General features: G+C 46.2%; 1 protein-coding gene across 2 annotated transcripts in view; it reads right to left on the minus strand.

Annotated features, from left to right (window-relative positions):
• SAP30BP (SAP30 binding protein) overlaps positions 1-26400 on the minus strand; it is a 63287-nt gene that overhangs the window by 11626 nt on the left and 25261 nt on the right. For both annotated transcript variants that reach the window (XM_065415627.1, XM_065415625.1), the window contains exon 4: positions 16870-16912. In XM_065415627.1, coding sequence (XP_065271699.1) covers positions 16870-16912 — 43 coding nt within the window. The remainder of the gene's footprint in view (positions 1-16869; positions 16913-26400) is intronic.

A 26400-nucleotide genomic window follows, 5' to 3' on the forward strand; every position in this document is an offset into this window, starting at 1 on the left:
CAGTACAGGTTTGACACGTTGTTCCACAGCTAATTTTTAATGCTGGTCTCCATCAGTATGGTATCTGTGCGCTTTACACATTCAAAACCTCAGTAAGGCAGAACACCAGGCTCCCATGTGAGCTGCAGCTCTACCTCTCAGCTAGGAAACCAGGATTGAATCAGTTGGGAATGCCTGGACAAAGATGCATCTCATAGCAGATTCTGAAAGTGGCCAGGTTTGCACTTTATCTTGTTTCCACAGGGAACAGATTCCAGAGTCATGGACTTCCTAATGAAAACACTTTCCGCCAACACCCACAAGTTATGTCACTCTTGAGACATTCACATTTGTGATTCCACAGCTACAAGAAAGAGTTGATTAAACTGCAGCTCCAGAATGTCCAAGTTAAACCCTCTTTGATTAAAGCTCAGAAGGGCCCCCGAAGGACAGACAGTATAGAATCTATATCAGAAGACAAGATGGCATGGTAACACATAGCTAAGGCCTGGTCTACACTACGACTTTAATTCGGATTTAGCTGCTTTAATTCGAATTAACGCTTGACCCGTCCACACAACGAAGCCATTTAATTCGAATTAAAGAGCCCTTTAATTCGATTTCTGTACTCCTCCTCGACGAGAGGAGTAGCGTCAAAATCGGTATTGTTAATCCGAATTAAGGTTAGTGTGGCCGCAATTCGAAGTTATTGGCAATTCAATGTTATTGGCTACCCACAATGCAACGCTCTGGAAATCGATGCTACTACGGTAGCTTGGACGCACACCACCGAATTAATGGTGCCTAGTGTGGCCGAATACATTTGAATTTATAAAATCGGTTTCCTAAATTCGAATTATATAAATTCGGATTAATCCTGTAGTGTAGACATACCCTAAGTCTGGCAGATAATAAGCATTACACTTCTTCAATGTGAACAGCTTTTTTTCTTTTATATGAATGTAAAGCAACAAGAACAGCAGCAGAGGATGCAGATCTGGCAGGCGACCACTCGTTCTGCTTGATCAGGATGTTATTGAGAGTTAAATTCTTCAGCAATTGCAAGTAAACAAAAAAAAGTGTCCTTTGGCATTTACAAAGGGCATGCACGCCTCTGTGGAGAAGGGAAAGCTTGCCAACGTCCCTACAGAAAAGCAGTCACTTCGGGACTCCTGGACAACAAGGCCACATTTGTTATAGGTTACAGCGGCTGATGGCATGGGGGATGTCTCTAATTTAAATTAGCATTTCAGAAGTACAGGAAGATACGAGAGTGCACAGAAATGTTAAGTGACAAAAGGGAGACAACATACTCCAGAAAAGGTAAAACAAATTATTGGGATCATAAATGCATTCACATTATTGGCTGAAAGATTACAAGAGCAAGGAGGTTACCCAACCCAACCCAGACTACATAGTGTAAAGGAGCCAAATTAAATCCAGGTCTAGCCCTTCCAAATTCAAGATCCAGGTCTTTCACGGCTCCTCTGCAGATGGTTAGAGGATCCATTAAGTGAAATAAAAGGATATAAGGAAGTAAGAAATAGTACTTTCACAGAAAGGGAGTTCTTAACCAAAAGTCAGCCAGGATTTGAATGCAGGAACCCTATACTAACCCAGCATATCATTCAAATTAGCCTGTAAAAGGAGATGGGCAGTAATCAGTTAAGAAAACTTTTCTGGATAGGGATAAGGGGGAAAGAACATGCTGGGCTCATGTTGGGAAAAAGAGGGATATACTGAACCACGCTATTTCAGTTTTTACCTCCCTCAATTGCTGGTCTGCATTTGAGGCATATGGGAGTGCTCAGTTATTGGCACTACCCTGATGTGCAGTCCAACCTCTCCTCAGTGTATGGCTATGTCTCCACTGAACAGTTAACCCCCTACCATCCACATAGAAAAAACCTCTAACTGCGTGGTTAGAGGGGCTTTAAGCCGTACTACATTACCCAGCTGGAGGTATGGGCATAGGGGCTTTAACCCCATGCTACATTACCCAGTTGGGGGCATGGGTGAGAGCCCAGGTTGCACTTTAATCTAACTGGAATCTGGCCCACTTTGCAGTGAAGACAGGCAAAAACCGCACAAACACTCAATTGCAAAAAGTCCTCCAATTCCCTTTCCACAATTCCCCCCCCAAAGGACAAACTCTCATACAACTGACACAAATGACTGGGAATGCATCCTAGAGCAACCCAGCACAAAGAACCATGGGATATGCCCCAGACACACAGGCAAGTGCAGAAACAATGAAGACATGGTAATTCAGGTAGGACTTTGCAGTGGGGGATGCTCACACCCGGTCTAGGCTAACCCAAATGCTCAGACCTGAGAGCGGGTTAGAGCTGAGTGAATAATTTCCACTAAACTGAAAAATCAGTCATGTGCCTGACCTTCTGGCATGAAAGGAATATTGTATCCAGAGAAAAAAAAAAAATCTTTGGAGGAAGGGGTGTCAGGGTTGTTTGGTTTTGTTTTCCCGAAGATGTGCCTTACTACGAATGGAGTAGAAGAGGTTTCAGTTATTTATCATAGTCTACATTAAGGGCTAGGTATGGCAAAGAGGAGCCTACATTCATACTTTTGAGGTACTACAACCTTCTCTCTCAGTGCATACGAAGATTACCTTAAGAGTCCAGAGCCCTCTTTTCCATTAATTTTTTCCTACTTGGTAGATGGATTATGACTCAGGAGAATCCTGGGAACTCCAGCATACTGAGAAATCAGCCATACCTGCTCATTTAACTAGTCTTATTTGTTCACTACTTGTAGTGCCTTTATGTAAGCAATGCAGAGAGCTTTTAAGTGGCAAGCTCTCCTCTCTACAGCTCTTTCCATGTATGCAGGTGTGAATGTATTCAATCAGGGGTGGCCAAACCACATGGGGCTCTTTCACAGTTAAAGTGCAGCTTGAGGAGCCCCCCCATTCCCCACCTACCCGATTTGGGGGGAGGGAAGCTTGGGACCTCTGCCTTGCAGCAGGGTGGTAGGATAGGGGCTTCTGCCCAGCGTGGGGGGGGCCTCTTGGGGCTTCAAGCAGGAGTGGAGCCCCCGCAGGTGCCTTCCGTGGGGCAGAAGCCCCGAACCCTGGCTGGTGTGCCCCAGATCCTGAACTTCTGAAGATTGTTGTATGCAGCTCCGAGGGTCAGTAAGTTTGCCCACCTCTGTACTAGATAGCAATGCCATGGTGTGTCCTCACAGGATATGTCCAGTTGCTCTGTGCATCTTGTTATTTCTACAAGATCAAAGCTTTGCTTTTTATGCCAATCAGAGGTAGCGACATTGGGTGTGGCTTCTGATTGAGTCTGCAATCTGCTCGCTTCCGGCCTAAAGGATCTCAGGAAGTCAGGTGGCTGGCATGAGTCACCATTTCAGGAACACCCAAGTTCTGGCTTGTAATAAGTAACTATTCATACCTGGCAGCTATAGATCTGATTGGGATGAGAAAACTTGCAAAGAACAGGTCGTAAGACAGACTTGCATGAATCAGCTGGTGGTTGAAACAACAAGGAGTCCGGTGGCACCTTAAAGACTAATAGATTTATTTGGGCATAAGCTCTCATGGGTAAAAAACCCACTTCTTCAGATGCATGGAGTGAAAATTATAGATGCAGGCATTGTATTACTGACACATGAAGAGAAGGGAGTTACCTCTTGGTTGACGTATATTTGGGAGCATGTCCCAAGGATACTGCTAGATCAGCAAGTGAAGGCATCCTCTTCCAAAGCGTGCAAAGATGGCCAATTTGCTAGGCCTGTGGGTTTGCTTTCATCAACTGATAATGTAGTTTAAGAATTCAACTGCATTTAATTAATTTGTGCAATTTTATAGCTACTTTTTGGATAGCCATTGCATTCACCCCAGGAAGGGTGAGAGGCCCACCTGCATTTAAGTAAGACGACACAGGTCCATTAAACCATCAGAATGTGCTTGGGAAAGGTTCAGAGCACCAGAAGTCAATGAATACTTGCTTGTCAGAGTTCTTGACCAGACAGAGCATCAAATCAAAGCCTGCTATCTTTAGCCTGCTCCAGCTGGGTAGTTTTTCTGGCCAATACACCAGGCAATAGAGGCTGCACAACAAAAGAAGTGGGGGAAAGTAGAAAGGGTGACAAAAATGTAGATGCCAAAGAGGAAACTGTATAGCGGTCAGTTCCTTCCAGTTCAAATAAATGGCCACTCTCAGTTCAAACACTGTGTGTTGAGAGGGAGGAAGAGATGGAAACAGGCAGGAGTTTACTTCTCCTGTGTAAGACAGGAAAGCATCTGATAAACATTGGCACTCTGTACATGTGCAACAACTTCCAGACACTCCACACACTTGAGCTCTGCAAAACACACAATGGAAGTTACCAAAGCCTTCCCCTTTAGTCACAGTGAGTATGGCACTACTCTTCAAGCAGTGGATTGTGACTGAACAAGTCATAAACCAGTATACCAAGAGATCTGTGTGTGCTGTACTTTAAGCAGCCATGCATTATGGATAAGGCTAAGATTTAGTCACAGGTATTTTTGGTAAATGTCATGGACAGGTCACGGGCAATAAATAAAAATTCACGGCCTGTGACCTGCCCATGATTTTTACCAAAAATACCTGACTAAAACTCTACTTTTGGGGTCCTGCTGCTCAGGGGCCTGCTGGGGGGCCCTGCTCCAGTGCTGGGGGTTGACTGCCCCCCCCCGGCGCCCTGGGACCACCGCTGCTCGGGCAGTCCCTGGAACCAGCTGCCTGGGACCGCATGAGCAGTTGCCATTGTGGCTGGCCCCGGGCCCTGAGTCAGCCCCCATCCCCCCAGGACTGCTGCCCAGACAGTCCCCGGGGCCGCCCCCAGGACTGCTGCTCAGGCAGTCTGCAGGACCAGCTGCCTGTGGCCTCTCCAGTAGTAGCCGGCCGTGGATCAATCCAGCAGCGTCCGGTGCGCCAGGCCCTGGGGCCAGCCACGCCAGCTGCTGCAGAAGTCACGGAGGTCACAGAAAGTAATGGAATCCATGGACTTCCGCGACTGCCATGAAAAAATTAATTATGGATAGTGTAGCACCACCTGACAGTACCTCTACATGTAAGACCCCCAAGATCTGTGAAGCACTGGCAAATGGAGAAGTGACATGCAATAAAGCCCAGGCAAGCCCAAATGGAGCGTGGTCTGCATTCTCTTCCATCCAAAACAAGTTTGCTTTCTAATACCATTACTGGAAGTGTGGGTTTCCACAATTTCCTGGCAGCAAAAAGTAGAATCCCAGGGAAGAATATGAGGCATTAACATGCCACTGAGTCATCCATCTTTGAAAGGCTGGGGAATGCAGAGGAGGACCAGCATATATTGGCCATATTTTCTGATATTTATAAATTTTAACTTTGTTAAAATATCCAGAGCACTAGATGCTTCCTTTTGTATGGGCTGAAAAGAAATTCTCTCCTTGCACAGCTTTATTTGCAGCTAAAGAATCAGTATATTGCTGCTCGTGGCTACTGCAACAGCATGTATTTCAGAAGGGCTATATGGAGCAACAGCAAATGGAGATGCAGCCATCAGCATTACAACTGCTCCCACTTTTCACGCAGCTAGCAGTTCTTCTGACTGGCAAAGTGCTCTAATGAACAATCCCTTCAGAAGAAAAAGTTCCACACATTGATGTATACTGTACTCCCCGTGCTCTTTCCCTTTAATGTCTGGCACAGATATCCTTGCTAGAAAAAGAACTGGTATTTCAAACTTTAGGGGGAAGGAGAAACTGAATAGTTATGAAACAGCTTCTATGGAAGATTTTCAACATACTGGTCCTGCAGATAGACGGTAGATGCTCCTTTTGAGCTGAAAGGATTTGGGATATTTGATCCAGGCTCCAACTGTAAACCTTCAAGGGGCACTTTGCTGCAATACTAAAACACTCTCTTCCACTGCAGAGACTATCGTAGTACTTCTTTATCAGGCTGACAAAAGGTTCAGTCTGATTGAAGATAGTTACACAGAATCCTGCATGGCACACATTGACCCTAGGTAACCCAGCACCACGGTTTAGCTGTAGGCAGCTTGCCCTTTGCATGCTTCTGTTGGGAAAGGAAGTTAATGCAGATCTCATGTCTCAGCTCTTAACAGGTCTCCAACCCACCTTAACCATGAACAAGTTGAGGCACCAAGGACTATGTTGGGTGCTACATACCCAGGTTTCAAACCCAGGCTTTTCACAGAGTGTCATCCAAACTATGGGCTCAAATAGGACAAGGGTGTCAGCCTTGACAGAGGTTACTCTCTCGACATGAGTATTAGGGCCAAAGCAGTCTTTGGATGAAGGGGTGTCAGAGTACTTTAATGCTTAGGCTATGTCTACACTACGGCTTATGTGGGCAAAACTTCTGTCATTCAGGGGTGCGAATAACTGTCTCCCTGAACGACGCAAGTTACACCTACATAAGCGCCGGTGTGGACAGCGCTATGTCAGTGGGAGACTCTCTCCTGCTGACACAGTTTATGCTGCTTGCGGGGATGGGTTTTTTATGCCAATGGGAGAGCTCTCTCCTGTTGGCATAGTGTCTTCATCACATGTGCTGCAGCAGCACAGTCGTACCGCTGCAGCGCTGTACGTGTAGACATGGACTTACTCAGGCTATGTCTACCCTACAGATCTTACAGTGGCACAGCTGTAAGGTCTCCTGTGTAGCCACTCTATGCCGACGGGAGAAACCTCTCCCACTGGCCTAATTAAACCACCCCAACGAGCACCGGTAGCTATGTCAGTGGGAGAGTCTATCCCGGAGCTTCTGTCCATGAAATTTATGTCCGTTTTTTCACACCCTTGACTGACAAGTGCTAGCGTAGACATAGGCCTTGTCTACACTACCAAGTTTTGTCGACCAAACAGTGAATGTGTACAAAATACAACCACCCCGACGAGAGACATGTCTTTTTCCTCTAAATTTGTGTCGACGAAGTGCCAGTGTAGACACCATGCTTGATTTCATTGCTTTAATTGGCCTCCAGGAGGTGTCCCACAATGCCCATCGTGACTGCTCCGGTCAGCAGTTCGAACTCCATTGCCCTGCAGCCCGGTAAGCAACCATCCGCCCCTCCCCCTTAGAAGCCCTGGGAATTTTTGAAATTTCATTTCCTGCTGGCTTGGCGTGGAGAGGTCTCATCGCATCTTCTCAGGTGACCATGGAGGGTTATTGCACCAAAAGCCCTCCTGCTTGGACAGCTGCTGAGCTGTTGGATCTGATCAGCATATGGGGAGAGGAGGCTGTGCAGTCCCAGCTGCACTTGAGCCGTAGGAATTGGGATACCTACAGGCACATTTCTCGAGGCTTGTGCGAAAAGGGCTATGATTGGGACACGCTGCAGTGCGGCGTGAAGACGAAGGATCTGAGGCAGGCGTACCATAAGACAAGGGATGCAAACCGCCGCTCCAGTACTTCACCTAAGACCTGCCAGTTTTATAAGGAGCTGGACTCTATCCTTGGTGGCGACCCCACCTCCACCGCCAAGAACCCTGTGGATACTTCGGAAGGCACGGAGGCGGCGGAAAGAGGCACTAACCTGGAGGACGAAGTTATTGATGAAGAGGTGGAGTTAGAGGACTATGTACAGTTCCCATTGGGGCAGGCAGCCAGGAACGGTTCTCCACTCCAGAGATGTTTAGCCAGTCTCAGCAGTTGCCCTCTGGTGAGCAAGAAGCAGGAGAGGAGATGCCTGGTAAGTGGCTGTGGTTTGTGTAGTGCGGAGGTGGGCTCACGGTAGAGAAATGCGGAAGGCTGGCTGTGTTTCTGCGAGATGCACATTTCCCTGGGTAGCTAATCGGTACGGCGGAAGAGGGTGTTGATGCACGCCGAGATCTCACGGGAATCCTTCAGAGAGATCTCCAGAAAAACTTTCCTGGAGGTACTTGGCAATCCTCTGTCGAAGGTTTCATGGCAGAACAACTTTGTTCCTTTCCCCCATTGTAGGAAACTTTCCTGCGCCATTCAGCAATCACTTGTGCAGGGACTAAAGTGGCACATAGGTGAGCAGCAAAGGGAGCAAGGCGGAAGCCACAAGCATGGAGTAGATTTACCCTCGTTTCCCTGCTTACCCTTAGCAGTGAGATGTCTGCTAGAATTACCCCCGCCTGTTGAAAAGTGTGGGAATTTTAGAATTTTTTCCCTAGTATGCTGCGCCATGACCCTTGCAAAAAGTGTATGCTCTTTTCCCCTCACGTGGAGTGACCCCCTCTGCCACTCACTATGCTTTGGGTGTTCGTGGAGATGCGGTGCCTGGCGAGGGTCAGTGAGAAAGTGATGGCAATGTTGTAAAAGGTGTATTTAACTGAAATGTTTGAATACTGTGCATGGCTAACAATCCTGCTTCTGTGCATTGTCCCGTGTGCTTCGACAGAGGTGGCCTTCAGGAACACCCCACACACCCCGGCCAAGCAACTCCACCAGATCAGAAAGTGCCTAAGATGCAGCAAAGACGACATGTTCCGGGAGGTCCTGCACTGCTCCAATGCAGAGAAAAGGGAACGCAAGGAGTGCTGGGAAGCCGAACAGCAGGCCAGAAGAAAGAATCAGAAGTTTGTTAAGGATGCAACTGAGCAGATGATTAAAGTAATGGAGGAGCAAAGGCAGATGCTGAAGTCCTTAATATTGCCGCAACTGAGCAGCTCCGTGCTTACCCTCCCCTGCAGCACGTTCAGAACTTTTTTCCATGCCCTTCCCCACACCCCAAACTCCGCCCACATATTCCTTTCCACTTTCCAGAACTTCTTGTTTTCCCATTCATTCCACCCCCTCGGACAACTTTCACAATGATAGCTGGACCTATACGTAGCTGTGAAAGTCTGCCTTTCCCTGGTTCCTCTTTTCCCACCAAGCATCTTTGTGGGTGCTGTTTCTTGTGCAATAAAAGCAAAGTTTTCGAATGATAAAGCATCTCTCTGTTTTCTACCAATTGAGATTGCAGGCACTACCAATACATGCACAGGCATTTTAATCATTTGCTTACTGGAACACAAGGCCCCAAATGTCACCATTGCTTCCTAGGAAAACTACATGTAATGTAACATTGAAGCACCAATCACAGAGATATACATTACTGGTTCTCATTTTCAAAGTGTTGCCTCAAAGCGTCCCTGATTCAAATTGCCCCCCTCTGGTCTCCTCTGATTGCCCTAGTATCTGGCTGCTCAAAATCAGCAGCCAAGAGGTCTGCCTCAGCACTCCATCCCTGAGCAAACCTTTCAATTTAGCTTCACAGAGATTATGCAACATACAGCATGCAGCTATGACCATGGGAATATTATACTCATTAAGGTCTAACCTGCCATAAAGGCATCGCCAGCACACCTTTAATCTGCCAAAGGCACATTCAACTATCATCCAACACCTACTCAGCCTGTTGAACAGCTCCTTACTGCTGTCCGGGTGTCCTGTGAGAGGTTTCATGAGCCACAGCTGTAAGGGGTATGTCAAGTTTCCCCAAGATCACTATGGGCATTTCAACACCTCCCACTGTAATCTTGTGGTCTGGAAAGAAAGTCCCCGCTTGTAGCTTTCTGTACAGGCCGGTATTCCTGAAGGTGCGTGTGTCATGCACCTTTCCGGACCACCCCGCACGGATGTCAGTGAAATGCCAACAGTGATCCACAAGTGCTTGCAACACCATGGAGAAGTACCCCTTCCTATTGATGTACTCCATCGCAAGGTGGCCTGGTGCCAAAATTGGAATGTGTGTGCCATCTATCGCCCCTCCACAGTTAGGGGGGGGATAGCTCAGTGGTTTGAGCATTGGCCTGCTAAACCCAGGGTTCTGAGTTCAATCCTTGAGGGGGCCACTTAGGGATCTGGGGAAAAATCAGTACCTGGTCCTGCCAGTGAAGGCAGGGGGCTGGACTTGATGACCTTTCAAGGTCCCTTCCAGTTCTAGGATATCTCCATTAAAAAAAAAAAAAAAAATTCTACAAAGCCGTCCACTATTTCATGCACATTTCCCAGAGTGATAGTCCTTCGTAGTAGAATGTGATTTATTGCCTTGCACACTTGCATTAACACAGCCCCAATGGTAGACTTCCCCACTCCAAATTGATTTGTGACCGACCAGTAGCAGTCTGGAGTCACCAGCTTCCACGCAGCGATTGCCACATCCGTCTCTACCGCTAGGGCAGCTCTCATTCTGGTGTCCTTGCGCTGCAGTGCTGGGGCGAGTTCCGCACACAGTTTTAGGAAGGTGGCTTTCCACATCCAAAAGTTCTGTAGCTACTGCTCTTCATCCCACACCTGCATGACGATATGATCCCACCATTCAGTACTTGTTTCTTAACCCCAAAAGTGACAATCTATTTTATGCAGATGATCTGTGAATGCCAAAAGCAATCTAAAATTGCTCCTATCCATATCATGCAGCATGTCAGGTGCCTGTGAGTCTTCTTCAGTTAGGAACTTCACGATTAACTGCACTACCATCCACAATGTCTTCATGACAGTTAACAGAGAATAGGAGAGCAGTGCAGGATCCATCCTTCTCACAAAGATGCCATGGAGCACAGCAAAGGAGGGCCATTGCAAAAATGCCATGAAAGAAAGCTGGAAGCCCATGGAGTGCTGGGACAGAAAGCAATGCATCATGGGACATTGAGCCCGGTCCCAAGATACGCCACGATCTGCTCCGCCTTCCCACAACACTTAGCAACAGAAGGTGTCGAGCTGGACTGTAGGATAGGTACCCACAGTGCACTGTTCACACTCTCAATGATAGTGCACCCACTGTGGATGCGCTCTGCCAACAGAGGGAACGAGTGTGAACATGAAATTCTGATATTTATTATGTCGACTTTTGGGTGTCGACATTACTTTTGTCGACAAAAAACTTGGTAGTGTAGAAAAGGCCATAGCCTCAGAGTGTCATAGCTATATATAAGGTGGAACAGATTGTTTAGCATAAGCAGTTAACACATTTCAAGGGACCATTCAAGGTAAAATGGCTCATTAATACCCCTCCAGTCATAGGGAGGAAAGGAAGGCAGGGAAGGGAGACGAGCAACTGGGGAGGGGAGTGTTAGGGTATGTCTACACTACGAGAGTAGTTCGATTTTACTTAAATCGAATATGTGGAATCGATATTGCAAAGTCGAACGTGTGTGTCCACACTAAGGACAGTAATTCGACTTTGTGAGTCCACACTAACGGGGCAAGCGTCGACATTGGAAGCGGTGCACTGTGGGCAGCTATCCCACAGTTCCTGCAGTCCCCGCTGCCCATTGGAATTCTGGGTCGAGCCCCCAATGCCTTCTGGGGAAAAAAATGTGTCGAGGGTGGTTTTGGGTAACTGTCATCATCCAACCGTCACTCCCGCCCTCCCTCCCTGAAAGCGCCGGCGGGAAATCAGTTCGCGCACTATTCTGGTCAGTGACAGCGCGGACGCCACAGCACTGCGAGCATGGAGCCCGCTGCGACCATCGCTGCAGTTGTGGCCGTTGTCAACGCCTCGCAGCTTATCATCCACCTTTCCCAGAGGCAGATGCAGATAAATCAGGCGAGTAGGCTACGGCACCGCGGTGAGGGCCTGAAGTCTGAGTAGCACAGACCTGTCAGAAAGCACGGGACCCAGCGCCGAGGACATCACGGTGGCAATGGGTCATGTGGATGTTGTGGAACGGCGATTCTGGGCCCGGGAAACAATCACGGACTGGTGGGACCGCATAGTGCTGCAGGTCTGGGATGAATCCCAGTGGCTGCGAAACTTTCGCATGCGGAAGGGGACTTTCATGGAACTTTGTGAGTTGCTGTCCTCTGCCCTGAAGCGCAATGACACCCGGATGCGAGCAGCCCTGACTGTCCAGAAGCGAGTGGCCATAGCCCTCTGGAAGCTTGCAACGCCAGACAGCTACCGGTCAGTTGCGAACCACTTTGGCGTGGGCAAATCTACCGTGGGGGTTGTTGTGATGCAAGTGGCCAACGCAATCGTTGAGGTACTGCTCTCAAAGGTAGTGACCCTGGGAAACGCGCAGGCCATCATAGATGGCTTCGCCGCGATGGGATTCCCAAACTGCGGTGGGGCTATAGATGGAACTCACATCCCTATCCTGGGACCGGACCACCAGGCCAGCCAGTACATTAACAGAAAGGGCTACTTTTCAATGGTGCTGCAAGCACTGGTGGACCATCGGGGACGTTTTACAAACATCAACGTCGGATGGCTGGGCAAGGTTCATGACGCTCGCGTCTTCAGGAACTCTGGTCTGTTTAGACGGCTGCAGGAAGGTATTTACTTCCCGGACCACAAAATAACTCTTGGGGATGTGGAGATGCCTACAGTGATCCTTGGGGACCCAGCCTACCCGCTAATGCCCTGGCTCATGAAGCCCTACACTGGCGCCCTGGACCCTGAAAAAGAACTGTTCAACTACCGGCTGAGCAAGTGCAGAATGGTGGTGGAGTGTGCTTTTGGCCGTCTCAAGGGGAGATGGAGAAGCTTACTGACTCGCTGTGATCTCAGCGAAACCAATATCCCCATTGTTATAGCAGCTTGCTGTGTGCTCCACAATCTCTGTGAGAGCAAGGGGGAGACCTTTATGGCGGGGTGGGAGGTTGAGGCAAATAGCCTGGCATCTGATTACGCACAGCCAGACAGCCGGGCGATTAGAAGAGCCCAGCGGGACGCGCTGTGCATCCGGGAGGCTTTGAAAGCTAGGTTCCACAGTGAGCAGGGTAACCAGTGACTTTTAAATTTCTGTACAGAGAAGCTGAACCTGCAACCGTTTCTTTACCCAGTTAATGTTGACTATCCTCTCCAGTTACAGACCCCCTCCCAAAAAAATAAAATCAGTTTTATTTTGTTAATGAACACCGTTGTCTGTATTACTGTTTTCGCGGGAATGTTTGAAACCTGGGACGCAGACTGTGGTGGGGAGCGGGTGTAGTGTACTGATGCAAATGATCCTTCTAAACTACAGGAATGACAGGATTCGCAGTGGCGGACTGGTTGTTTCAATGGAGCCTGCCAGCCCTCCTGAGCGGGACTGCGTGTATGTGGACGCTATGTGACTTTATGGCAGGGGGAGGAGGGTTACAGATCCCCTGCTGCGTGGCTCTGTGATCCAGGACAAGGACCGCTGCATAAGATTTGTAACTGCCCTCCCCCGCAACAAAGTCACAGTGCAACCCCCCCTTCCCTCCCCACGCACAGAACATGAAAACCACCTCCCAGACTGACCAGGGTAACTAGTCACTGCACTGTGTATGTGCCCTGCTGCTGGACCTGCCCCCGCCTCTGTACCCTGCTAAAGGTGACTGTCCTGTCCAATTACCAAGCCCCTTCCCCCCCTTCAGACAGACTCTCCCTCAAAAGAACATGACTGAAACAGTAATGAACAGAAACGTATTTTTTATTAACAACCACACATGAAACTGGGGGGTGAAACTTGGACGGGGGCTTGGGTGAGGCGGGCAGGAAAGGACTTTTCAAATTTTGGGGAATGACAGCCTTCTGGTGCTTGAGCAGTCTGCAGGGGTGGAGTGAGAGTTTTCACGGACTCTGCCGCCCCTCCTTCTTTGGACTTTGGGCGAGGGGGGTATGGGACTTGGTGGCGGGGGAGTGCGGTTACTGATAGACTGCAGTGGGGCTCTGTCCTCCTGCCTCCGTTCCTGCAGAACATCAACAAGGCGCCGGAGCGTGTCCGTTTGCTCCCTCAGAAGTCCAAGCAGCGTTTGAGTCGCCTGCTGGTCTTCCTGCCGCCACCTCTCCTCACGTTCCATGTGTGTCCGGTGCATTTGGGACAAATTCTCCCTCCAATGGTTCTGCTGTGCTGCCTGGGCTCGGGAGCAGCCCATTAGTTCTGAGAACATGTCCTCTCGCGTCTTCTTCTTCCTCCGCCTAATGTGCGCTAGCCTCTGGGAGTGTGATGCCAGGCTGGGTTGGGAGACAGTCGCAGATGTGGCTGTGGGAATGAGAAAAAGGTAGTGAATTCCTCCGAAACATAAATGTAGTTGTGAACAAAGAACATAGTCTTTCTCTGTGAACAAGACCATGCACCGCACCTATCACATGCGCACTCAGGACAAGGTCGAATTTTCAGACCTCGCCTTCAGTGCCTGGGGTTTTGCACTGCCGATCTGGGAAGCGTGGCAGGACACCGTAATCTCTGTAGCAGGCAAACATGGTAAGCCGTAGACTTGTGGCTGCTTAAAACTTTAGTAGTACCACTGGCCTCCTTTCACATTGAAAGCAATGCCAGTCTCTGCTGCCAGCAATCGGCCAAGCATAAACTCTGGCCCTGTCCCACCCCCTCGCGGATGTCCCAGGGAAAGATCCCTGTATGCTGCCCCTCTCCCGCCTCCACCGCGTGGCTGTAAACCAGCGGTTACAGTTCTGTAAAGGAACTTGCAAGCAGTCCCAATACTAACAGTCCCCTACCTAATTCAAAGCAGGTCATCATGAGCGACATAACTATCATGAGGATCTCGGACAGCGAGAAGGAAAGGATGCTTCGGGAAAGCCTGCAAAGACCAGGGCCCTATGCCGCCATGCTGTGCAAGGCTATGATCCCGGAGTACTTGCTTGTCTCCTGGCGCGGGAACGTCTCCTACTTCGGAGGACCCAGTAAGGCCGCTCTCCCCAGGAACCTGATGAACAGGCTTTCCCATTACCTGCAGCAGAGCTTCGTCGAGATGTCCGTGGAGAATTATTGCTCTATCCCCGGACATATAGACCGGATTTTCATATAGCTGCAGTGGCAGGGACTAAAGAGTGGAGTAGCTTGGGCAGCAGAATCATGCACAACTGGACACTGTTAAGATTTTTTTTAAATAGTTGGAACTGAATACTTAAGCGCCCAGGGTAAAGAAATCATGCAGCACACATTGTTCTTATTCTTAATATTCCAGTTTTGTTAAAAATAAATGTTTAGCTGTTTAAAGCACTTACCGCTTGATCCTTCCCCTGAATCTGTGTCCGGGTTAAATGCTGGGGAGGGTTGGTAGGGGATCTCTGTAAGGGTGATGAAGAGCTCCTGGCTGTCGGGGAAATCAGCTTGGTAAGTGCTGTCGACTGCCTCGTCCTCCTCATCTCCTTCCTCATCTTCCCCGTCCGCTACCATGTCCGAGGAAGCGGCCGTGGACAATATCCCATCCTCAGAGTCCACGGTCAGTGGTGGGGTAGTGGTGGCGGCCGCACCTAGGATGGAATGCAGTGCCTCGTAGAAACGGGATGTGTGGGGCTGGGATCCGGATCGTCCGTTTGCCTCTTTGGTCTTCTGGTAGCCTTGTCTCAGCTCCTTGATTTTCACGCGGCACTGCGTTGCATCCCGGCTGTATCCTCTCTCTGCCATGGCTTTAGAGATCTTCTCATAGATCTTTGCGTTCCGTCTTTTGGAGCGCAGCTCGGAAAGCACGGACTCATCGCCCCACACAGCGATGAGATCCAAGACTTCCCGATCAGTCCATGCTGGGGCCCTCTTTCTATTCTGGGATTGCACGGCCATCTCTGCTGGAGAGCTCTGCATCGTTGCCAGTGCTGCTGAGCTCGCCACGATGTCCAAACAGAAATGAGATTCAAACTGCCCAGACAGGAAAAGGAATTCAAATTTTCCCGGGCCTTTTCCTGTGTGGCTGGTCAGAGCATCCGAGCTCGGACTGCTGTCCAGAGCGTCAACAGAGTGGTGCACTGTGGGATAGCTCCCGGAGCTATTAGCGTCGATTTCCATCCACACCTAGCCTAATTCGACATGGCCATGTCGAATTTAGCGCTACTCCCCTCGTTGGGGAGGAGTACAGAAGTCGAATTTAAGAGACCTCTATGTCGAACTAAATAGCTTCGTGGTGTGGACGGGTGCAGGGTTAATTCGATGTAACGGCGCTAAATTCGACATAAACGCCTAGTGTAGACCAGGCCTTAGTGGTTTACAGATTTTGTAATAAGCCATAAATTCGGTGTTTCTGTTCAGTCCATCATTTTTAGTGTCTAGCAAAGTTACGTATTTAAGCTCCCAGGCACATCTTTTGAAAGTGTTGTGCAGGTTTCCTTTGAAGATGAGGACTGATAGCTCAGATGCACACTGACCTAACAGTGTAACATTCACAGTAAAGCACTCCCTCCACCACCTCCAATTCTTCAATTTACCATTTTACTAACTATCATCATCATAAGCAAACTCACTATTGTTAGCCACAGTGAACGTATAAGTAGGAATTGCAGGTACAAAAGTGGTCCTTTAAGCAGGTACGGATAGTTAGAATTCTGCAAAAGATCTATTTGTCCAGGGTAACTGTTTCATAGGCAAGTAAGAGATCAGATTCTGCCCCACCATCCTGCTGCTCATGACAAAGATAGGAGAATAGATTTTGAATTTAGGTTGGTAAGTTTCCATGCCAGTTTTGCAATGTTGACTTACACTACAGGCCTAGGGAATCCTGCGTTAGCACAATGGCAACAAACGGAACCCATATGTTACAATACATCCATGCTTTAAATAGAAAAATAAAACTAGTAGTAGTGTTACTGAAAAAGGTCTCATCAACAATTTCCTTAAGTCTCTCCCCTTCCCCAATAATGAGGGTTCTGAAAGAGGCTGCCTGGACAAAATCATTACTGTTTTTTATTTTCCAGATGAGTTAAAAAAAACAAAAAAAACAAAAAGACCTTTTTTTTTTTATTTCCCCTATATTTTAGATGCATATAAAAATATTTGCACACATTTTGGGAATGGCTGTCTCCCTTCCGAAGTTCAAGCCAAACAAACATTAGCCCGGTAGATGAAGTCACTGAAAATATTCCATTGAGATGAAAATGAGCACAGAGGATAAGCCAATTAAAAACTGCATGAACAGAAGGGATCCAAGATGATCTTCATTAGTGGAGAGAGAAGCACAAAGAGATGGTTTGGATGTATATTTTTAAATATATAGCATTATGTGAACGTACCAACTAGCTCCTGGGGATCTCTCTTCTCCAGTTCTGAGAACTCCTGAGGGAGGAAAATATAACAATGTTAGCAAGATAGGTCATGCACTAGAGTCATTGGCTACACAAATGTATATAAAGATTAAAAGGAAGAACGGAATGTAAAATATTAAACATAAAGCAATGCTTGCCCTGAGACTCAGAAATGTAGGACTAGAAGGGATCTCAAGAAGTCATCAAGTCCAACCCCCTGTGCTGAAGCAGGATCAAGTAAACCTAGACGGTCACCCCTGACAGGTGTTTGTCCAATCTGTTCTTACAAACCTCCAATCATAGGGATTCCACAACCTCCATGGGAAGTGTATTCCATAACTTAACTACCTTTATAATTAGAAATTTTTTCCTAATCTAAATCTCCCTTGCTGCTGACCAAGCCCATTATTCTTGTCTTGCCTTCAGTGGACATGGAGAACAATTGATCACTGTCCTCTTTATAACAGCCCTTAACATATTTGAAGACTTATCAGGTCCCCTTCTCAGTCACTTTTTTTCAAGACTAAAGATGCCCAGTATTTTTAACCTTTCCTCATAGGTCAGATTTTCTAAAGTTTTTATCATTTTTGTTGTTCTTCTCTGGACTCTCTCCAATCTGTTCACGTATTTCTTAAAGTGTGATATCCAGAAGTGAACAGGTATTCCAGCTGAGGCCAAGAAGAGCGGGACAATTACATTCAACACTCCTGCTAACACACCTCCAAATGACATTGGCCTTTTTTGCAACCGCATCACATTGTTGACTAATTCAGTATGTGATCCACTATAACCTACAGATGAGCAGAACTACTTACATCACGAAAGCCATCAAACCCCCTTACAGGATGCTTTCTATTCTTGCAAAGACAATGTTATCTAGGAATTAAAGCTTGCTTTCTACGAGCACTGAGCATTCTCAGCTCCCAGTAACTTCAGTGACAGTTGGGGTGCTCAACACCTCTGGGGGTGGGAGGGAGGATCAGGTCTTAAGGATTGACCAAACTGGATCAAAAGATCATTGATTCATCAAGACTGGTACTTGACCACCGACAGTGGAGAATACTCAGTGCTTCAGAGGAAGGTTCCCACCACCCCTAAACATACAATACACTTAGCCAATTGTGCACAGCTAGAGTGTCTTCCTTTTATTAGGGAGCCTTTTTATTCATTCACAACTCAGAATTCGATATTAGAATTCCCTTAAAGGGACATAAATGTAAACAAGATCCCATATAAATTGTTTGGTAGACCTCAATGCTGTCCAAGAGGTCAATGAGACCACCATGAAAAAGGGGGAAATAGTCAAATGGAGAAGTGAAATTGCTCGTCTATCAGTCTTTTGACAAGGTACACCTCTACTCTGATGTAACGTGACCCGATATAACACAAATTCGGATAGAATGCAGTAAAGCAGTGCTCGGGGGGGGGGGGGGGGGGGGGAGGGAGGACTGCGCACTCCAGCGGATTGAAGCAAGTTAGATATAATGCGGTTTCACCTATAACGCGGTAAGATTTTTTGGCTCCCGAGGACAGCATTATATCGGGGTAGAGGTGTACTCCAACAGTGTGATTAGCACTACAGAATAGTAGTAATATCCAAGCACCAGAAGAGACGCAGGCTCAGAAGCAACACCAGTTCATTATCTTTGCTGATAGAGCGCCTCAGATGCATCAGGTATGAGTGGCTATACTGAAAGCAAGAGTTATTCATCACAACAGGAAATACTGCTGATTTGAGAGGATTGCTAAGCAGAAGTAGTGATAAGACCATGGGCCAAACTGTTCATGGTTACACTCACGTGAGGTTATTTTGAACCTACATTTACATACACATAAGAGCAGAATTTGGCAGTATGGATTTCTACAAGAGAAGGGGGTTATAAAAAAAGGTGGTCGAATGTGATTAAAGATTATCCAGGGCCAACTTTAGAAGCAAGCATCATAACACTTCGAAGGTCCCAGGAAAATGACTAGTTCTTACACAATTCTCCCCAAATGACACAAGGGCTCTGAAGCAGCCGTGGCAACAGTATTCTAACCACCTCCCTCTTCCCAAAAAAGCCTTTCACAATTCATTGGGCTCTGTGTCCAAAATTCCTCAGCTTCTCAGAACACTGAATCTATTCATTCAACCTGAAATGAACACAATGCTGCCTCCTTGTTGCTTAGGAACCAAACTTTCACCACTATACTCCATTAAGGAGGGGCTTTTTATGTTGGGTGAGGGGAAGAGAAGGAGAGGTCAGTAAGCTAATTTGGACATTTGCTGTGCCAAATTCAGGCTGGCATTATAAAAATCACCAATTCCCAGGGGGATTCAGTGCCTTCGGGATCAAAAACCCAGCATTCCTTTTGTAGAACTAAATGAAGTGTAGTGATATTTACCGCCTTTCATTAAAAAGCATTGTGGCTGCAAGTACATTCGGGTCATAGAAACACAAGGCTGAGGCTATTTTAAAAAATGAGGTACATGGAGGAACACATGTGCCTGCTAGCCAGCTGGCTAGAAACCAGTCTTGTCCTTTTATGTGGAACTGAAGTGGACTGGACTATTGTGTCTTTGATAGTACTGATCTTCCTATACATCGCTAATGTGACCACACTGTAGTCTCTAGATGCCAGTATCCTACCACCTGTTCTCTCAGGCCATTTAAAAGCCTTTTGACAGATAATAATGATATATTCAGGAGAAAATTAAAAATAGATACTTAAATTAGGAGTCTGCAGGAAATTTCCCAGCAAGTAATTTTAAGCATTCACCGAGAGGAGGGACATTGTCTTCAGGTTAAAGCACTGGACTGGGACTCAGGTGATGTGGGGGGGTCTGTTCCTGTATTCCTAACAAACAGTGTGAGACTGTGGGTAAATCACTAACTGTGTGTGCCTCAGCATCCCATCTGTAAAATGCGGATAATCCTTCCCTACCTCATAGGATTGCTGTGAGGGCAAATTCATAAAATGTGAAATACTCACATACCAAGAATGAGCACAACAGACTAGCCTATGAAAAAAAAAAGTTCATACAGTTACAGATATGGAAGAGAATCATTGGGTCCTTCCCCTCCAACCAATGCAGGATTTTTCCTAGAGTGGTTTAATCATGTCTCAAGCACTGTCTCTCCTGGGAGACTATTACACAGCCTAACAGATCTAACTTAGAGAATTTTTTCACTTCAAGGTCCCAGAAGCAAAGACAAGGTTTTCATCTCGAGGCCAAAAGACCAAAAACATCAAGACACTTGACCACGGCCTTGGATAGACCAAGAGACTACCTACACTTGACCAGAGCTCGGAGAGCCGAGATACATATTATCTCTTTTCACCCGGATATCTAGACACTAAATACACAAATTTAAATCTTAACATCTTTGTGGGGGGGGAAAAAAACTACTTTTCACTCCACCCATAGTGAGGTAGTTATTTGATAGTTCTTTTCTTCTGTGGGGACACCTATGGGGAAAGAGGACTACTTCAGTAAGTACCTATTGTCCCTAGCCTTTATCTAGAGTTCTGACCTCTCCTTGTTTTTTCACAAGGAATACCTAGATGACATTAACGAGTGAATGAGAGTGGTACACAGAACGATGCAAGGAGATCCCACTGGAATGAATTATACTGCTATGAACATACTTAAAGGTGACCAAAGGAAATGGTCAGAAATTCGACAGCTTTTAGAAATGCGGTAACTTTCCCAAATAACCAGGCTAAGAAAGCATTCAGCAGGCCACTCACTTATTATCATGGTTTTAAGCTAATAACTGTGCTAAGAAGGGCATTCACCACATATAGGTAAAGTTACTGAATTTTCAAAACACCATTTGCAAGTCACCTTTAAATCATCTGGAGCAATCTTTGCAATAGTAAATCTGAAACCGAGGGCACTGTCTGCACTACAAAATTATGTTGATCTAACTACTTAACATAAGAACAGCCATAGTGGGTTAGACTAATGGTTCATCTAGTCCAGTATCCTGTCTTCCGACAGTGACCAATGCCAGGTGCTTCAGAGGGAATGAACAGAACAGGTAATCATCAAGTGATCCATCCCAAATTAAATAGCTTGTGTGTGTTCACACTTGGCTCCTTGTGTCGGCAGTGCACGTTCTCACTAGGAGCACTTGTATCAATTGTATTGTCAGTGTGAGGCATTATGGGATGGCTCCTGAGTTAACCTAATTACACTGACCGTGACTCTATGCTGCTCAGGGAGGTGGTGTTACTAAATAGGCATAGAGAGGCACTTACACTGACAGGAGCCAAATTTAGGTGAAGACACTTCCACAGCTAGGTCGATGCAAAGCGGCTTACATCGACCTAACCCTGTAGTTCAGGCCAGGCCTCGCCTCAGGAAAGAGCAGACAATAGTCTTAACAGTAGTAACTGGATAACTGAAATTCCTCTTGGTAACGTTCTTGTTTTAAGAAGCAAAAATTGATTTTTAAGAAGTGCTACATATCACAAATAAATTAGCTCTGAACAAGATCGGTGTGATTCTATGAAATTCCAAAATCACAAATAAAGTATTGATTTCTGGGAGGTAAATATTTCTTTATCTTGGCTTGCGCTCTACAGTTCCTAGAAGGAAAGAGTCTTCCCCATTTACAGCAGTTTATACAAAATGGATCCCTAACACTTGGTAGATATATATTTAACCAAAGGAGCCATCTGCACAAGACAGGCATGACGCCATCATCTCCAGACTACCCAGAACTGCAGTCACACCAGCAAGTCCAGTCTCCACATCCTCAGGGCACAACCAAGACATCAGAAACTCTAAACATGCACAAAGAAAACAAGTTCTAAGGAATCATAACCACACCCACTGCCCAGAGGATATGAATTTTGCTTACTGATGAATGAAGTATACCTGCTGTTCCATGATTAATTAAGCGGAATGCATCTAAACAATCTTTCATTAAGTCCCTCATTTCAAACTTTACAAATGGCTTGCTATGAAAATGAAGGACTGGTTCTCTTAGCCCCTACATGGTACTTTACTTGCTCCGAGTGTTGTTCCTCTAGTAATCCTCAACATCCTTTGCACCAGGCAAGTATCCCTATGTAGCAGATGGGAAAATAGAATTTCAACATCTTGCCCAAGGTCATACAGTAAGGACTTGTCTACACATGAAAGTTATTCTGGAACGTTGTAGCTATTCCAGAATAACTCCATGTGGGGACATTTATTACACAATAAAAGCATCTTATGCAGACTTATCTTAATCTTCTTCCAAAGTGTGTTAAACGAATTCAGAAAAAGCCACTTTTTCTCCGTTCCAGTATACGAGTCCACACATGGAGTTAACCCAGAATAATTCCATGTGTAGACAAGCCCTAAGGACTTGTCTTCACTACCAGGGAGATCAACGCTGCTGCAATTGATGCAGCGGGAGCTGACTTAGTGGGTTTAGTAAAGACCTGCTAAATCGACGGCAGAGTGCTCTCCGGTTGACTCCGGCACACCTGCTCCCTGAGAAGAGTAAGATAAGTTGATGGGGCAGAGCGTTTCCCGTCAACACAGTACAGTGAAGACACCGCAGTAAGTCGACCTAAGCTACGTCGACTCCAGTTAAGTTATTCACGTAGCTGGAGTATCATAACTTACGTCGCCATACCCCACTAGTGTAGACAAGACCTTAGATAATGGCAAAGAGATTAGAACTCAGACTGTCTACATCCACCAGCACCTCCTGGGAGCACAGAACTCCTAACTTCTCAAAAGGTCCACATAGCATTAAGGCCTGGTTTATACTTAAAATATAGGTTAACAAAGGTACAAGGCACAGGGGTATGAAAAATCTACACGTCTGAGCACCATAGCTATGCTGAAGTAAGCCCGAGCGTAGAGGCAGCTAGATTGATGGAAGAATGCTTCCCATCAACCTAGTTACGGTCACTCAGGCAGGTGGAATTCCTGCAGTGATGGAAAAGCCCCTTCCATTGCTATACTCTGCATCGATGCTACGAGGTTACAGCAGTGCAGCTATAGCTCCGTAGCTATGCCACTATAGCGCCTATAGTGCAGACATGGCCTTAGACATAACTCCCATTAGTGTTCGTGGGACTTCATATAAACAAAGGCTTTACTCTGAATGCTTCCCATTGACTTTAGCATAGGCTTCAACACATGAAGTAGAAGTGAGGGTGTTTAAGTACAGTTAACTGTTTTTCTTAAATTTAATGTGCTATGGATCTGATCCCAGACCAAGTTAAAAGGTGAGGGAGGGAAAGCTTTGAGGAATAATGTAAAGAGGCACAATATAAAAGTGAAGGGTTGCAATACTTTAGCGTGGTAAGTGGAAAAGAATATCCATTTCTTGACACTGACTAACAAGTTTTCCAGAGCATTTAACAAAAGGAAGATATTTTGACTGTAAAGTGGAGGAAAATTTTAAACCCCAGAGTAAGGGATCTTATCCGTTTACATAAGGCACCAGAAGCATTCATGGTACTATATACATAAAGCATTGGAAAAGTAGAAGTTAGCTCAGTGTTACTCATTCTGTGGCTTGCGAGCCACAAGTGGCTCTTTAATGCGTCTCCTGTGGCTCTTTGTGATGTAACAATGAATTCACACTACTGTGGCTTTTGTGAGTCATGTTGATTGCTAATTTGGCTCCTGAACCACTGAGATCTGAGTATCACTGAGGCTAGTCAAGCAGCACTGTGCATTGGTTGTGTCCAGAATCAAGCCAGATACTTATGATGCTGTAATTTCATCAAGGAATGTGTATTTCAAGTCAATAAGTCGGACATCTGTGAAAAATTGTGCATATTGACCATGTTCCAATGGGGAGCACTCACTGAAGTCAATAAGGTTTGGATTTCACCCCCAGCGTTTAACCTGGAGTGGACTGAGTGCCAGCACTGCATCGTTTTCACAACCTTGAGCTCTGGAATGCTGTGTGGGAAGCTACCCACATTTACGTTTGTGGTCAAAGTCTTTTTCTGGACACTGGGCTGGCCACACTAATGAATCAACCCAGAGATAGCTGTTGGCTAAATAAGCCGCAGTTTATCTCCATCACCAGGGAGGTATGACCTCTTGTTCCTGCATATCCCAAGCCTAATAGAAAGGCTTTTGTCCCATCTGATATTGCAAGCTGATAGGTGAAAACTGCCAGGATAAAAAGTGTAAAATAAAGGGGCTTTTCCCCACCTCATTTTGTGAAGGACAGAGTAAATATATTCATTAAGTAGTAGTAGTAGTAGGCATCTTTCAGTCTCAAGAGACCATGGATATGTGCCCCTGAGATGTAAAGAATTTACTCAGTTGGTTTTAAGGCAGCCATGGCTGTGGCTGAAGAGACCCACTTGAGAGAGAATCTCTGTTTACTAAGGTTTTATACTAAAGGCAGACCCCTTGGAGAAAACCTCCTGTTTGAAGACAAAGCTTGCACTACTGCAGTGCCACTGGTGCTCAGAACAGTGGGAATACTAGTGTAAAATAGTCCATCTCCCTTCTTCTCCCATTAGAAGGGGAGACCCTTCCCATCACTCTCCTCTCACCCTTATCAAGGAAGGTGTACCCCACAATTCTCTCCCTCACCTCCCCTGCTGGGAAGGTCAGCTCCACACTGCCATCTATCCCCTCCTGCTGTTCATCCCTCAATCAACATGATAATGTTCACAGCTACTCCCAGCAGCGGCACACACCATGACACTTGTCAGACTGGTCAGTTTCACTACTGCTGCTTACAGCTTCTGAGCAGTAGTGAAGGTGAGAATAAATCTTACTGAAATGCTGCTAATGGTCAGCATCTGTGCAGGTGGATGGAGGTGCAGAGCAAGGAAATATAAAAAAAAGTCAGATTTTAGGGACCTCTGATCACCTATGTTTCTAAGATCTCTAGACCGATCTCATGCATAACAAGCCATATGATTTCTGGTCCATGTGTTCCAGAGCAGTTTAGTGAAACTTACAAGAGTATTATTTTCACCAATGACTGACTTCAGCTGCTATTTAAGTTTCAGTATTGCTGTTCTGCTAGCATTCAGAAAAAGTTTCCCATTTACTACTGTTGAGCAAGTAGACAAGTGCCTTTTTCAAGCCTCGGGCAACGAGACACTCCCTCTGGCAGCCCGACGGTTGTATTTATTATTAAACTGAGCCACCAAGATGGATTCATACCTGTTGACCAAGGACAGGCACTGTTTCTGCTTGTTACATGTAAGAATTGCAACATGAAAGCAATGCATTCTAGTTAAACTCCTCATCCTACTGTGACAAGATATGGACTGTTAGTAAGAGATTCAGTCCAACAAAACTGCAGGGTGTGTCCACACTATGGAAGGTTAAAAAAAAACACACACATAAGAACGCAGCCTACCGTCAGGTCCCACTGCAAAACTCAACAGCAATCCCCTCAGTGGGAACAGAGATTAAAACATAGGAAGGAAATGAAAACAATATGAATCTGACACTGAAGAATTTAAGCTTCAGAAGATTTACCGAGAAAAGTCCATTTTATTTGATGGAAAGAATGGACTTATTTACAACAATGCTTGCTAAATCCTTCCTGAAACAAAATCCATAAAACCAGTACAAAGCACACACCCACACTGTGGAACACTGCAGCTACTGGGGTTAGGATTGGTACCCTTTGGCAAGAGCTATCAACTTCACAGCTGCAGTGGCATAAAATTACTAGGAGTGCATTTTAATCATGCAGAAGGCGAGGGGGCAGGGAAGATAACTGCCTTGTGGGGAAGGAAAGCATGTAATGTCTAGAGGTACTTGGGTGCTTAAAACAAGATCCAAGTTGTGAATTTGGATTGACTGAGAAGTCAGTGTCCAATTCCCCAGCTTGGGTTCTCTCCTTTCCCATGCTTTTTCAACCAAGCCAGACCCACAAACTCTCTCTAGTTTCCCCACCACTGCTGATTAGCATCTATTAAAACAATCTAATGGGTTAGAAGCACCAAGTTTTTGCATAATTAGCCTGATCTTACGTCTGTTAATCAGATCCTCCTTCCTTTCATTTATTATATCCGCTCATTCCATCTGGTCTAAAATTAGTTCATGCCTATTCCAAAGAGTTTACAGTGTCCTCCTACTAGTTTGTACAGCACCCAGCGCAATGGGACCGTGATCCTGATCAGGGCCTTTGGACACGTCCATAATAATTTTAAACACACCCTGATAGTGTTATTATCCTTTCCCAGCCTGTGCATCCTGAGGCATGATGCCATCTGATTTATTTAGACATTTCTTTAGTGCTCATCAACTTGGTAGCTGATTATTGAACAAAGTTGTAAAAACAAGTCCACATATGCAGATCACAATGGGTACAGTGCCCTGAAAAGTGAGAGGTAGAGAGTTCCAAAGCCAGGGACCTTGTGTAAATAACTGGATGCCAGTCCTCACTGGTTCAATCCCAGCCAAAACAAGAACATGCTAACTGACAGGCTGGCACGGCTGGACATCAGGAGAGACACACTAAATTAAACGAACCCACTGATTGTTGCAATTCAGTGTCCAGATTCAAAGCACACTGATGATACTGGAGATTGGGCTGG

Source organism: Emys orbicularis, chromosome 13 (assembly GCF_028017835.1).
Source record: "Emys orbicularis isolate rEmyOrb1 chromosome 13, rEmyOrb1.hap1, whole genome shotgun sequence".
Lineage (NCBI taxonomy): Eukaryota > Metazoa > Chordata > Testudines > Emydidae > Emys > Emys orbicularis.